This window comes from Eubalaena glacialis, chromosome 5, assembly GCF_028564815.1.
Source record: "Eubalaena glacialis isolate mEubGla1 chromosome 5, mEubGla1.1.hap2.+ XY, whole genome shotgun sequence".
Classification (NCBI taxonomy): Eukaryota; Metazoa; Chordata; class Mammalia; order Artiodactyla; family Balaenidae; genus Eubalaena; species Eubalaena glacialis.
The window spans coordinates 90,710,063-90,723,924 of NC_083720.1; the positions used below are offsets into that span (position 1 = coordinate 90,710,063).

The 13,862-nt window shown below is 36.5% G+C and overlaps 1 protein-coding gene across 2 annotated transcripts in view; it reads left to right on the forward strand.

The window, feature by feature from the left end:
* Positions 1-13,862, forward strand: part of SLC4A4 (solute carrier family 4 member 4) — a 345,525-nt gene that overhangs the window by 274,728 nt on the left and 56,935 nt on the right. For both annotated transcript variants that reach the window (XM_061192359.1, XM_061192360.1), the window contains exon 15: positions 5,183-5,253. In XM_061192359.1, coding sequence (XP_061048342.1) covers positions 5,183-5,253 — 71 coding nt within the window. The remainder of the gene's footprint in view (positions 1-5,182; positions 5,254-13,862) is intronic.

Consider the following 13,862-nt stretch of genomic DNA (forward strand, 5'->3'; position numbering starts at 1 on the left):
CAGAATCCTTAAATACATCTGACATGACCATGCAGGCAAGACACTTATTCTAAATTTTATTCTGTATTTATTTTCCAGTTACTTAGTTGCCTTAAGATGTTGCTTACATAGAATGGAATAAAACATTAAAGGTTTATTATCATGGAGAATACTCTTAAATTTTTTCTTATTCAGAGCAGGTTAATCAGTTCCACCCTAAGAAGCTATGTTGAAGGTATAAATTCAGATTTGACTAACATTTATTAAGCACCATCCAAATGCCAGACATTTTACTACTGGATTTTAATAAACTATATTTTAATATATATAATATTTTAATAATATATATGTATTTGATCATCACATAAACCTTGTGAGGTAGCTGACATTCTTCCTGGGGTCAAGTTCTGCTTTCTCTGGGTGGTGAAGCTAATAGTAATCTTAGCTATATTTATTTAGAGTTTACCTGGTACTGGGCACTGTGCTAACAATTTTGCCTGTATTGCCTTATTTAATCTGCACGGTAACCTTATGAGGTGGATGGTATCAAATCCAATCTCACCGATGTGGAACCTGTGGTCAAGAGGAGTGAGGTAATGTCCTCAAGATTATGTGGCAAGGGAGTTGGGGCCAGAAGGTGGAGCAGCCAGCATTCCAGCGCAGTTCTCCTGGGACTCCTTTCTCTATACTGTGAGGTGATGGTGCTTCAGAGCAGGCAGATCTGCCTCGGTGGCCGGTTGTTGCTCCTACTTGACCTCTTAGCCTCAAGTGAGCTTTGGTGCATATTCCTGATGGTACCATTTCTGCTAACCTGTAAAGCGGAGGATTCATGGGGTAGTTCCTGGTGCCCGGTCACTAGAGGATAAAGAAGAACAGCCTTAAACAGTACAGTTGATATTCTCTACATAGGAGGTATATATCATTGATGTGTGTATATCACCTCCTTTTTCTGCTCGTAACTCCTGCAGCTTGTTCTTTCTCTAGATCTCTCATTAAACACAAAGACTAAAAGCCAGCTTAAGGTGGAAAAGTCACAGCCACATTTTTTTTCTTTTTTTAATATTTATTTTATTGACCATTGATTTACGATGTTGTGTTAATTTCTCCTGTACAGCAAAGTGATTCTGTTATACATATATATACATTCTTCTCAACCACAAGTCTGTTCTCTGTGTCTGTGAGTCTGTTTCTGTTTCATAAATAAGTTCATTTGTGTCATATTTTAGATTCTACATATAAGTGATATCATATGGTATTTGTCTTTCTCTTTCTGACTTACTTCACTTAGTATGATAATCTCTAGGTCCATTCTTGTTGCAGCAAATGGCATTATTTCATTCTTTTTTATGGCTGAGTAGTATTCCATTGTATATATGTACCACATCTTCTTTATCCATTCATCTATCAATGAACATTTAGGTTTTTCCATGTCCTGGCTATTATAAATAGTGCTGCAATGAACATTGGGGTGCATGTATCTTTTTGAATTATAGTTTTGTCCAGATATTTTCCCAGGAGTGAGATTGCAGGGTCATATGCCAACTCTATTTTTAGCTATTTGGGGAACCTCCAAACTGTTTTGCATAGTGGCTGCACCAATTTACATTCCCACTAACAGTGTAGGAAGGTTCCCTTTTCTCCACACCCTCTCCAGCATTTGTTACTTGTAGACTTTTTAATGATGGCCATTCTGACCAGTGTGAAGTGGTACCTCACTGTAGTTTTGATTTGCATTTCTCTAATAATTAGTGATGTTGAGCTCTTTTCATGTGCCTGTTGACCATCTGTATGGTCAACTCCCTTGCCACATATCTGTCAAAAGACAGACACATTTTTAAACATCTATTACTGTGTTCATTCCTCCATTCCAGAGGATCAGCTAGAATTTGATACACAGAAAGAGGATCAAGACGTGAAAATCCAAGGAACGTATAATGGTCAACCTGTGTAAATTACCTGAAACCAAATATGGGACACAGGCTGTCCCAGTGACAATTGGCTCATTCTAAATTTACCAGGTTCCTAGAGCAAAATGTTTCTTTGCTTCATAAGCCATGGTGCTAAGCAAATAGTGAAGACACAGAGTGCAGTGTGTTTTGGCTTTTCCATTTCACCTTTCCAGAATCCTAATTAAGGATATTACAGATTCTATACACACAGATCATTCTGCAATTGGTTGCCAAAATATTTGCATTGTATGTGTCTGGATCCAAGTGGTGTCCAAGGGCTCTTGTAGATCAAGTTTCCAATTGGAATTGATCATTCTCTCTTCTGTGAGCTTAAAGAAATTTACTTTTAATCTTATTTATGGGCTTTGCCATATCCTGCCAATATGTTTATTTATAGAAGTGCTTGTTTATATATTTATTTGGAAGTCTTTCTCTTGAAGTAGCTACTTATTAAAATAAGTAGGAAAAGTATATACTTCTTACTTTTGTTTTGATACTGGTCTTTTGGGATTTTGAGAGCCAATGTGCATAGCTTGTCTCAGAGGAATACTGAAAAGATGAAAGAAACTTGGATGAGCAAATTGACATGTATCCAGAACTCGAGAGCGGTTACTAAAAGTTCAGATTGGAACTCGTGGTCTTTATTATCTGTCGTTCATTTCACAAGGAAAGAGCCTGGAATACCTTCCTCCTCCCTCCTCACTACTTGTTTCACACTAGGCAGAAAAGTGTGTTGCAAAAAGACCTTCCCTCTGTAACGACAAGAAGCTCATAAAATTGCATTAAAGAATCTAGCTCAGGAAGGGCAGCTTCCCAGACACCCTCTAAATAGTGCCTTTGATTTCTCATGTGCTGTTTTCCTTCAAATGCTCAGACAGGTCAGACATTTCTATTTACAGTAGAGAGATCCACATCATCTAACACTGGTGAATCGTTATCTCCCACCTTGAATTCTGTGGCCACATAAATCATCTTGATTTTGATGAATAGAAATATTGGGTAGGAAAAGAAAGAATGATGGACAAGGTTTTGGTACCAGCTCTACTTCTGGTTGACTCTGTAATCCTGGGCAAGAAACCTGGCATATCTTGCCTCAGAGTCCCATCCAACATAAAACGGGTATAAAAGTATACCTGTTATGTGCTCTTATATGTTGTAAAATGAACAAATGGAATAATGTAAGAAAATGTACTTTAAGCTTTTTAGAACAAAATAGTAATAAGATTCTAGGTTTTACTACTAATAATTTACTAACGTCTTCTTCCTTCAGGGATTTATGTTTTGTCTTACTGTTTGGGCCAAGCATCCTTTATCCTATTTTGATTCTTTCTGTAACCTATAATGAAACACAAAGCATGAGAAAACAGAGTCTGCACATGTGCTTGTTTTACTGATGAATTAGGGAAGCCCTGGCGGCAGCTAGCATGAGGTTAAAAGTTTAACAATTCCAGAGCCTTCAAAGATCAGAATGGATTGCAAAAAGCTAGGACCAAAGCTAAGTATTTTCTCCCCTTTTGTTTTCCTTATTTCAATTCTTTTGCCTTTATCTGCTGTCATTCATTTGTAGTCATAGAATGACCCCTTTCCTAGCTTCTCTTACTAACAGTAAACAATTGTTTTTCATCTTTATTGAAGTATAATTGACAAATAAAATTATATTTAAAGCATACAACATGATGATCTCGTTATGTGTATACATTGTGAAGGGATTCCCACTAATTTAACATATCCATCACCTCACATATTTATTTTGTTTTATTTGGTGAGAACACTTAAGTTTTACTCTCTTAGGAAATTTCAGTTCTATGGTATAGTATTATCAACTGCAGTCACCATGTTATAATTAGATCCTCAGACCTTAGTTCTCTTACAACTGAAAATTTGTACCCTTTTACTGGCTCTCCCTATTTCCCCCACCACCCAACCGCTGGCAACCACCAGACTTTTTTTTGACTTTTTTTCCCCTAAGATTCCATCTATAAATGATACCATGCAGTGTTTGGCTTTCCATGTCTGACTTATATCACTTAGCATAATGTCTTCCAGGTTCATCCATGTTTTTGCAAGTGGCAGGATTTCCTTCTTTTTTAAGGTTGAATAATTAACAAATATTTTTGAGTTCCTGTTAGTTAAGTGCCAGACTGGGCAGATTCTGGGAAAAAGCAGTGAACAAGGCATACCCCTTTTCTTCTTCCTTCAGGGATCTTATATTCTAAATTGAAACAGTCAAATAAACCTGTTTGTTTCTTCTTAGAAGTTTATATAAGTGAGACCTAAAACATGGCAAACTAAGAAGACAGGCTAGGGGTCTGGGGGCTGGGTTGAGGGGCGCTCTGGGACCAAACAATAATTAGCAATTTGGATGTTAAATGAACTTTGTGAGCCTCAAAGTCAAAAACGTGGTAAGTGTTGTTTCATAATATTTCCATAAATGAGGGATAGTCTCTGCATAACAATTTATTTTCTAATACATAAGCTTCAAATAATAGGAAAAGAGCTTATCCGATAAAGAAAAATCTTGTAATTGTAGAATACTTTTTAACTTCTATGTTTTAATTTTAGACTCATAAGTAGAAAGGAAGCAATGAAATATTTCAAAGAGGAGGGTTGGTTTAATAAATAAACTAGGTTCTTCTGCAAGTGACATCTTCATAAATCTACAAATGATGCCAAACTGTATGAAAATAGTTTAAAAATTAGATTAAATATTCATGCTCATTATAATAATACATTATATATAATTTATTATTTAGCACTTTTTTGTTTTCACACATTTTGCAAAGATATACTGTCTCATATGAATTCCAAATTTCCAAAGTTCAAAAATCAGCTGATTCTTAATTAGTAAAGCTTCAATTCATGAGATTTGACTGTGCGTGAAGCCAGTGATCAACTTCCTCACTTATTAACAGCCATTTTTTCCACTAGGCAAAATATATTGAGTGCCTTTTAGTAACATAGAAGTGTTGGTTTTTTTTTTTTTAAACCTGAAACAAACAAAGTACAATATCATCTTCTTAAATATTTGTCATTGTTTTTTATCAGATTAGAGCACAAAAGGCATGTCCAAATTTTTGGTTGTTTTATGTAGGTGAAAGGTGAATACAGTTATAATAAAGAAAAACTTATTGTGCCTTTATGTTGTTATTGAAGACTTTTTTTTAATGCCTAAGCCTGCTTGTTTAGATTCCTAAATATGCATATAGGTCACTTTAATTTTATTTTTACAGTAAAAAATGGTCTTTTGCTTACAGTTAATATCTCCATGTCTAATGATACCACATTGGCTCCTGAAGATTTGCCACCTATTTCTTCTACTGACGTGGTAAGTGGCTTAGTGTTTCAGATCATTTGCATATTGTACACTCTAATAATATTCATAATATGATGTCTCCCACCACTCAGCAAGCCTAGTCTGAACACATATTTAATATAGTCAGTGATGGTAGAGGGACAAGAAAAACATTTTCTGTACTCTAGTCAGCTTTTTTTCCTTTTCTTTTAAACTTAAGTGTAAACTTAAGTGCACTTAAAGTGCAATATGCTTTTCAAACCTTCTTAGGAATTTGACTGTTATGTCCATTAATTGTCACCTTGAAATATTTTCACAAGGGAAAGTGACGAAGTTGCAAAGTGAGAGCGTAGTATCCTCTCTTTGTTTCTAGTACGATTACGAATTCTTCTGACTACCAGATGGTGCTGTGTTCCCTTCACTGAGGGTGACTGTAGCAGGACACTTCCCGTGTCACTTAGAAAGGACCATGCCTCTGTCACATGATATCCTTTCCCATGGCTTGTAACCAAGGATCTTTAAGAGACTGGAACTAAGCTTTAAAAATGAACTGTTTTGCATGGACGGTCGCACACTGGAAGAAGACTTTTGTGTTAGAGAAAAAGGGGAAAGTGCTGTTTCAGACTTGTAATTGTGTTCCTTCTACACTGGATATGGAATCTTACCAAAGAATATCAATCTCTCAGTTATAAAGACAGAACCCATACATAATACTTTGTATTGATCGAGTGCCCATCTCTCAGGAGACCAGAACACTTCTGCAGATATTATATAATCAGTGCCCACAACATCCCTTTCAAAGATGATGCTTTGTATCTTTCCTGGACAACGCTCACTTGACCCTGTTTCTCTTGTTTTCATATTCAATGGCTCTCTTGACTTCTTTCCTTACTGTTTTCTCTGACTTTCTCCAAACTTTGCCTCTCTGTTTCTTCCATGTTTGAGAGCGTGTGTGTGTGTGTGTGTGAGAGAGAGAGAGAGTGTGTGTATATGAAAGAGAGTATGTATATGTTTTAAAGGCCACATATAGAAAAGAGTTCAGTTTTCAATCTTCAAGCCAGCCAGCCAGCCTAGTGCCTAAAAGGATATGACTAAAACACAGAGAAAAATACTTCCTTCTAGACTTTTAAGGAATTTAATTAAAATCTAATTAAAAATTTAAAATATATATGTAACTAATTAAAACAGTAAGTTCATTTGCAATAAAAATTAATAAAATACTTCCAATGACTTAAAAAGAGATTGTTTCCTAACTTGATTGTTTCCTAACTTATTTGTTTTTGTAACTAATCAAAGAAAGCTTTAAAATTAATGAATTTTTTTAAGCCCTGTCTTTGGGCAAGTCCTGGAGAGACTCTAGTAATTGGTATGTAATTATAATAAGATGTCACTATAAGATTCATGGAAAACAAATGGAAGTTGTGGTTGACTTCTGGTATGACCATGACAGAGGACATAAAGGCACAATAATGATGATAATTTAGCTACCATTTATAAAGCATCTACAAGAGACCAGGTGTTTTATACATATTATCATCATTATAAACCTTAACATGTATTGTAATCATTAACACAACCTACTGGGCATAATTATCTCCATTATATAAATGAGAGCAACTGAAGCTCCAGAAGGTAAATAACCTTTCTTGCTCTAGGTCACATAGCGATAAATTAGTAGAACAAAGATTGAACTAAAGTTTGGGTGGTTCCACGACCTGTGGTATTGCTAATGCACCATGATGCTTCAGTGTTTGCAAATTGGAATGTTTACTATTGTTTACTTTTTTAGTTCCTATGAATGCTCTATACTCCAGGGCAGCAGTCCCCTCATGTGTGTATCAATTGTACACCTTAATTAAAATGTTAAGTTGCTATGTCCAGCACCTCTAGAGAAGAAATTAGGGAAAAATATGTAATGTGTGTGTATGTAATTATAAAGGACAACTTTTATTCTCTTCTTTATTTCTCCTTTTCTATCTGTATCTATTCCTTTATGTATACTTTGCATAAACACACACACACATATATGTGATCCAAAAATGAGTGTTAGAGAGGTAATATGATTTATTATCATCACTTATAGCGCCTACTATTGAGCACCTACTAGGGGCCAGGCTCTTTACATTAATTGTTTATAATCCTCACAATACCTTTGTGAGTTATGATGTTACCTGTATTTCATAGATGAAACAGAGGCTTATAAAGGATAGCTGACTTTCCAAAGGCCGTATGACCAGTATATAGTAAAACCAGAATTTGGACTCAGGGCCTTCTAACTCCAAAATCTGCATATTTCCATTCTGTGGGGAAGCAGAATAGCATGTCCTGTAGAAGGATTTACAGATACTTTGTTCTCATGTCAGATGCCTGGTTGCAAACGCAGGGCTCCACTACTTTAAAAACAGGCTGTGGAACCTGCTCAGCTTCCCATTTGTAAAATGGTGATGATAAGAGTATTCCCTCAAAGATGCTAGAAGAGCCAGATTAATAAATAGGCAAAACTTCGCCGAGTGGCTGGCACATACTTCTCTCTCAATCAATGTTAGGTACGGTTTTTATTCTATTTAGGTGTTCTTATCATTCTACTGGGCCGTTTGTCACCAAAACTCAGGTTGGTGGAGAGAAGAAATTGAAAGCCACTGCTTCTGACCACCTACTGGGTCCTCTGTGTGTTTGGCCACACTAGCTCAGTTCCCCTGAACCTTTCCTAAGACCTACAGTCAGCAGGACTTTATTTCCTTCTTTTCATTTGGCCATAATCAGATCATGAAAGAAGGTGCTGTAAGAGTGACATGCAGCCCCTGGGCACCCATGAGACACCCTCTCACAAGGCCCTAAGAACATCCTGTCAGAGGAAGGAAGGCCTTTTCTTTTCAGCTTCATTAGCATGAAGATAAGCTTTCTTCTTCCTTGTGGTATGGGTGTGTTTTCTGGGGGAAAGAACAGGAAAAACGGGGCATGAGAGCATTTAGACAGAAGTTAGAACTCAAGAATAACCACCCTTCAAGATAAAAAGCCAGATTTTCCATTATTTGCATTTATTGTTGGAATCATTGTGTCTTTAAATCTTCTCACCTTCATCAGTTTTCCCATTGATTTCTCACTTGGAATATCCCTTCAGCCTGCAAAACAAAGCTCTTTAAAAGGGCTCTGTAAATCTTTGAGACCAGCCACAGCTTATCCACACTGTATCTAAGCAATTAGTGTTGAGATTTGCTGGCTTCCACTTACCAGCTCTTAGAGGGAGAGAACAGATTTCAAAATCTAACGTCAGAAGCTTCTCTTCTGAAGACGTGATAGAATGGATTGGTTAGTATTTGTTTTTCATGTTACATTCCTTTTTGTTTTCGTTTTTTATTAAATTGAGTCATACCTTAAAAGACACAGTTCTTATGTGCTCATTGCAATGAGTTTTGACAAGTTTTTACCTCATGTAACCACTACACAAAACAAGATATAGAAGATTTCCATCATCCCAGAAAGTGCTCTGAAATGCTCTATTTCCTGTTTTATGCCCCAGCTTTTTGAGCCTTGGGAGATCTTTCTTTGCCAAACTGCTCTGCCCCCCACCTTCAGAGGGCAGATGCCTTAGTCCTTTCAGAAGTGGCTGAATGCCACAGAGGTGTTTCTCTCTGCTCTCCTGCCCTGCTTCCCATCTTAGGAAAGTGGCTTTCTTGCATTTGATGGAGACTCTGTGTCTAAGAGGGGTTTCTCTCAGCTCTTCTGTTGAATCTCCAGGCTTTTATGAACTATCTGTGCATTTGACAAAGACCATTAGAAAGTTTGGTGGGTGGACAGACGCAGGCTTTGTCGACACCTGAGGCTCCACAGAATTCCAACGTGTCACCCCAGACTACAGGCAACCATTAAAAATTCATTAAAGATTTGGCTTATTTCTCCATCCCTCCATCTACAGTGCATTTATCTTCCACCTGCTACTCTGCCAGGGATGAGGCAGCCATGGATCTCTTCTCTCCTATGAAGGTCTTGTAACTTTGGAATTTAGTTTATTTAGGTTTCTTTGTATCCTCATCTCACTGGTGGAATTTTTAAAACTATGATTTTATAGCTTATCCTGCTTGCTTTTGTTGTTAGGTTGGGACAACCAACAGTCTCCCGTAACTTTCTATATCTTAATCATAAGTAAACAACCAATTAGTTTTGGTATTTCACAACAGTATATATAACTACAGTCGCAGCTCACATACATCCTGTAGACCATAAAGTAAGGTTGCAGGTCACTGCAAGTCTGGCTTACCCACTGCAGGGAAAAAATCCTAAATGAGTACATTAACCACTTAACCTTGAGACTTTTATTTGTAGCATTACCCTCATTTATATATATGTTTATATATAAATATACGTGTGTGTGTGTTTAAAGGCTTATATTTTACCAGTTGATACTCAAAGAGAGCAATGTAGACTCTCTAATTTTTATTTTTGAATTTTTTTGCTTATTGTATTACCCAATGAAGCATATCATGATAGTCCACATGGAGATGCTGTTAATCATGGGCCTAAGGCCTGTTACAGTCTCATAAACACCACTTGGCAGTCAGACATGGAAGTAAAAGTGCTTTGATTTGATGTACCTTCAGGGTGATTCTAGGAGCTAACATTCATTTTCATGGGAAATGGAATGTCATATTAATCTTCTTGTGCATAGCATCCTTGTGATTCTCTCTCATTAAGAAAGTGAAGTGCAAAAACTATTCTGTCCTTAAATCTCCTTAAAGAGTACATGTTCCTACTTTTAAAAATATTATGGAAAATTTAAAACATGCACTAAAATAGAATAGTACAATAAATCCTCATATGTACACATCACCTAGCTTCAATGACTGTCAAAATTTTTCCCACTGTCTCTCATATATCCCCCACTTTTGTCTTTGCGGAGGCTACTATGGTGTTTTAAATTTTAAAATTAATCCTTCAGTATACATTTTACTTTTAAGATTTATAAACATATTCACTCAATACTAACAGGGTCATCCTCTAGAAAATGAGATCCATAAAAATAGGTTGAAATCTCTTTTCATGAGATTGACCTCAGTTAAGACCCTCAGCAACTTGGTCCCATTTCCTTTGCACCTTTTTTCTCACTACCCATTTACACAGACACACTGCTCTGGTCCACTCACTGTGAGTTCCTCCTCATGGTGAGCATTCGATAAGTGGTGCCTAAAGGACTTATTGGATGAGTGAATGAAGCATCATGTGTCCCCGAATCCGCATCTTTGCTCATGGTGTCTCTCCATCTAATGCTTTACCTCTTTGTTTCTGCCAATGCAGAAAGAAATATACACCCAAAGTTTGTCACTTTTATTCCCCTCTTCATTGGCTTTTGTTATTCTCTCTGTCATTCCTTTCTAGTTTTGTTGTCCTGCCACACTTCTTCCTACTGCCTTTTGAGTATGAGAGTTCTACAAAGACCAGTTCTTTTTTCAAGGTGCAGTTTAACTTTTGTTTTCCCTGTGCTCAGTGAAGTTAATTAGTCCCTCTTCTGATCTAATCATCTCTGTACCATTCATTTAGACACTTGCTTTTGCTGCCTTTAATTATTAGTTAATATTTAAGTGGACATATTTTATTTCTCCAATAAAACTTTTAAAAGTTGTTGTTTTTATTCTTCTTTATTGTTCCCTTAAAGCTTATCTTAGTTAGCCATGTAATTGGGGCCCAGTGCATCTTCTGTTTTCTTTTGGCCACATTTTTCTACTTTCTCTTTTGTTACTCAAAATAGCCTATATCTGACTGAAATAGCATCACCAGAGTTAAAAAAAAAAAAAAAATAGGGTCCCAGTTACATTTGAAGTTCAGATAAATAATGAACAATTTTTTTAGTGTAAGTATGTCCTACATATTACATAGGACATACTTATACTAAAAATATTATTCATTGTTTATTTGAAATTCATATGTAACTGGGAATACTGGATTTTACCTGACGATCTAAATTGAACGTTTTTTTTAACTTTAGTTTTGTTCTCCAGATAGAAAGAGTAGATACACTGATAGATATCTTCCTTAAATATGTCAAATATTTGTGTCTTGATGAGTGATTTCATTCATTCAATTAACAAACGTTTCTTTTGGCGCCTGCTGTATCCTAAATTGAATTCTGCCCCTGTCTTTGCTCTTCTTTCTTATTTTTTGGTGACACACAGTCCCTTTGGTCTGCAGGCGTTATACTTTTGTCATTTCTGGCTTTTACCCGTCCTGTCCAAAGAGGCCAAATCCTTGTCAATCTCCCTTTCTCTCTCTCCATCTTAATCTTTCACCTTCCTTCCTCCATTCTTGTTTTTCCCAGCACCCCCTTTTTCCTTCCATACCCATAACTGGGTTCTTTCTCATCCACCACAAGCATCTCAAAAGTCTTCGCCAGCCCTAAAGAACTTGCCTTGATCCTGTAATGCTCGCATGCTCTAGCCTTTCCTTTTGTTACTGTATTTCTTAAAAGTTGTCTGGAATTGCCATTTCAGTTTTTCATCCTCACATATTTCTCAACTCATTTCCCTTATGTGAACTCCCCTCAAGAAATTACCAAAAATATTCTAGTCACAAAATAAAGCAATAAAAATAAATCAATGGATTTTGTTCAGTCTTCATCCCTCATTATCATTTCTGCAACGTTAGACCCTTATCAACCCTCCCCCACATATTACTATTTTCTCGTCCTTTGATTTTCAACATTGTGATTGTACTTTTCCTTTTACCCATCACTCTCAAAGTCTTTTGTGGTGTTTTTACTTCCATTGCAGGTACCCTAGATGTTTTACACTCGTTTCTTCTAGCACACTTTCCCTTTGTAGTTTTATTAAATTATATTACTCCAGTGATCAGCTCTTTGCAGCTGACTCCTTAGTCAATGTCTCCAAACTTGACATCTCTCCTAGACGCAGGTCACCAGACCCATTGGGCATCTCTCTGAGCATTTGCACCTTATAACACTGATGGTCTCATTGAAGGGAGCTACAGTGTGCTTACAATAGAAGGTTAGAAACATCATGAGAATTAGAGATCATGTGCTATGAGAGTTCTGACAGGCAAAGAGGACTTCTGAGATTATATTCCCAACTGTCTTGTTATTAACGTTCTGATTTAATCACTTAAATCCTGTGCATAGACTTTTGAGGAATAAAGATCAAAGCCATAGAGAAATGAGAATCACCTATAAGGAGTAAAGGACAGAGTGGCGAGATAAAAGTCTCCTGCATTAAGCTCAGAGGAGACAATGGTCGCTTGAACAAAAGTGGTAGCCATAGTTATGGGTGAGATGTGATGTATTTTAATATAAAGTCTTCACCATAATGTGACTTGCGAGAAAGAAAAGAATTAACAATGACTTCAAGGTTTTCTGTTCTTAGAATCGAGGAGGATAAAGTTGCTATTAACAGAAATGGGCAAGACCCTAGGGGGAGCAGGTTTGAGGAAGATTAGGAGTTAGTTTTTGAACATGGTTAAGTTTAACATGCCTCTGAGGATGTAAGTACGGATGTAGAATAGTTTACTAAGAAGTAGGTACAAAATGATTAATCTTTCTTTGAATTGGAGAACATTTGCTGAGGGGTTAAGAAATCACTGTTAATCCTGAAAGCAGGAAGTTGCTCTTAGAGTGGATGAAAATTGGTGTGTGGTTGAAATACACAGAGAATGTCATATTAGGAGGACAGAATTATCTCAGTTATAACAACACGAAGGCAGTACTTCTGAAGCTTCTTTGCATCACTGCCTCCTTTGAGGTTCTAATGAAATCTTTGGTCGCTTTTCCCAGATAAATGTACATACACACAATGTTTTACATATTTCAGCAGATTGAGGGATTTCTTTCTTCTTCATGTCACTTGACATCTACGCTGGATGTGTCCAACACAGTATTGCCTTCTTTCAGGAACTAGTGTTATTTGGTTGTACATTTTCCACCATGACTTACTGAACTGTAAACAGAGTGGTTTTCATGTGAAGGATACTATTCACTTTAGAGCATTTTCCAAAGTTAGGATCACAGTGATCTTCATGGTACTCCTTTACAGCTATTTAAGTAAAAAGTCCTATTTGTAGTTGCACAGGAAAGCGAAGTTACTTTTTTCTGTGTTCCAACTGAGTGGTGACAGAGTTGAGATTGAAACCCATGAGGGTATTTTCCCAGTCTGCTGCTTTGATACGTGTTCAGTATTTCCATGAACTAAAGAAGAATCATTTACATCTTTTTGCTTATTCTGTGACTGAATTACAAATGATCAAAACCAGAATTATTTACAGTGCATCAACCAGCATCACAAACACTATTCATGAAATAATAAGTATAAAAGGCTGCCAAACAAAAATGTGTAATGTACTATTCTGATGAAATCATGAGATTTTTATTTAGTAGAATAATGTAAAGTAACATAGGAGTCCTGGACAAGAGATTAAACCACGGTAGGCACACTTTTTCTCTGAAGAACCAGATAGTAAATATTTTAGGATTTGTGCGTCAGTCTCTGTTGAAATTATTCAACGCTGCAGCTGTAGCAAAAAGCAGCCATGAACAGTGTGTAAATGATTGAGCGTGGCTGTGTTTCAATAAAACTTTATTTACAGAAACAGGTAGTGGGTTGTATTTGGCCAGTGAAATGTTGTTTATTGAGTCCTAGATTAAA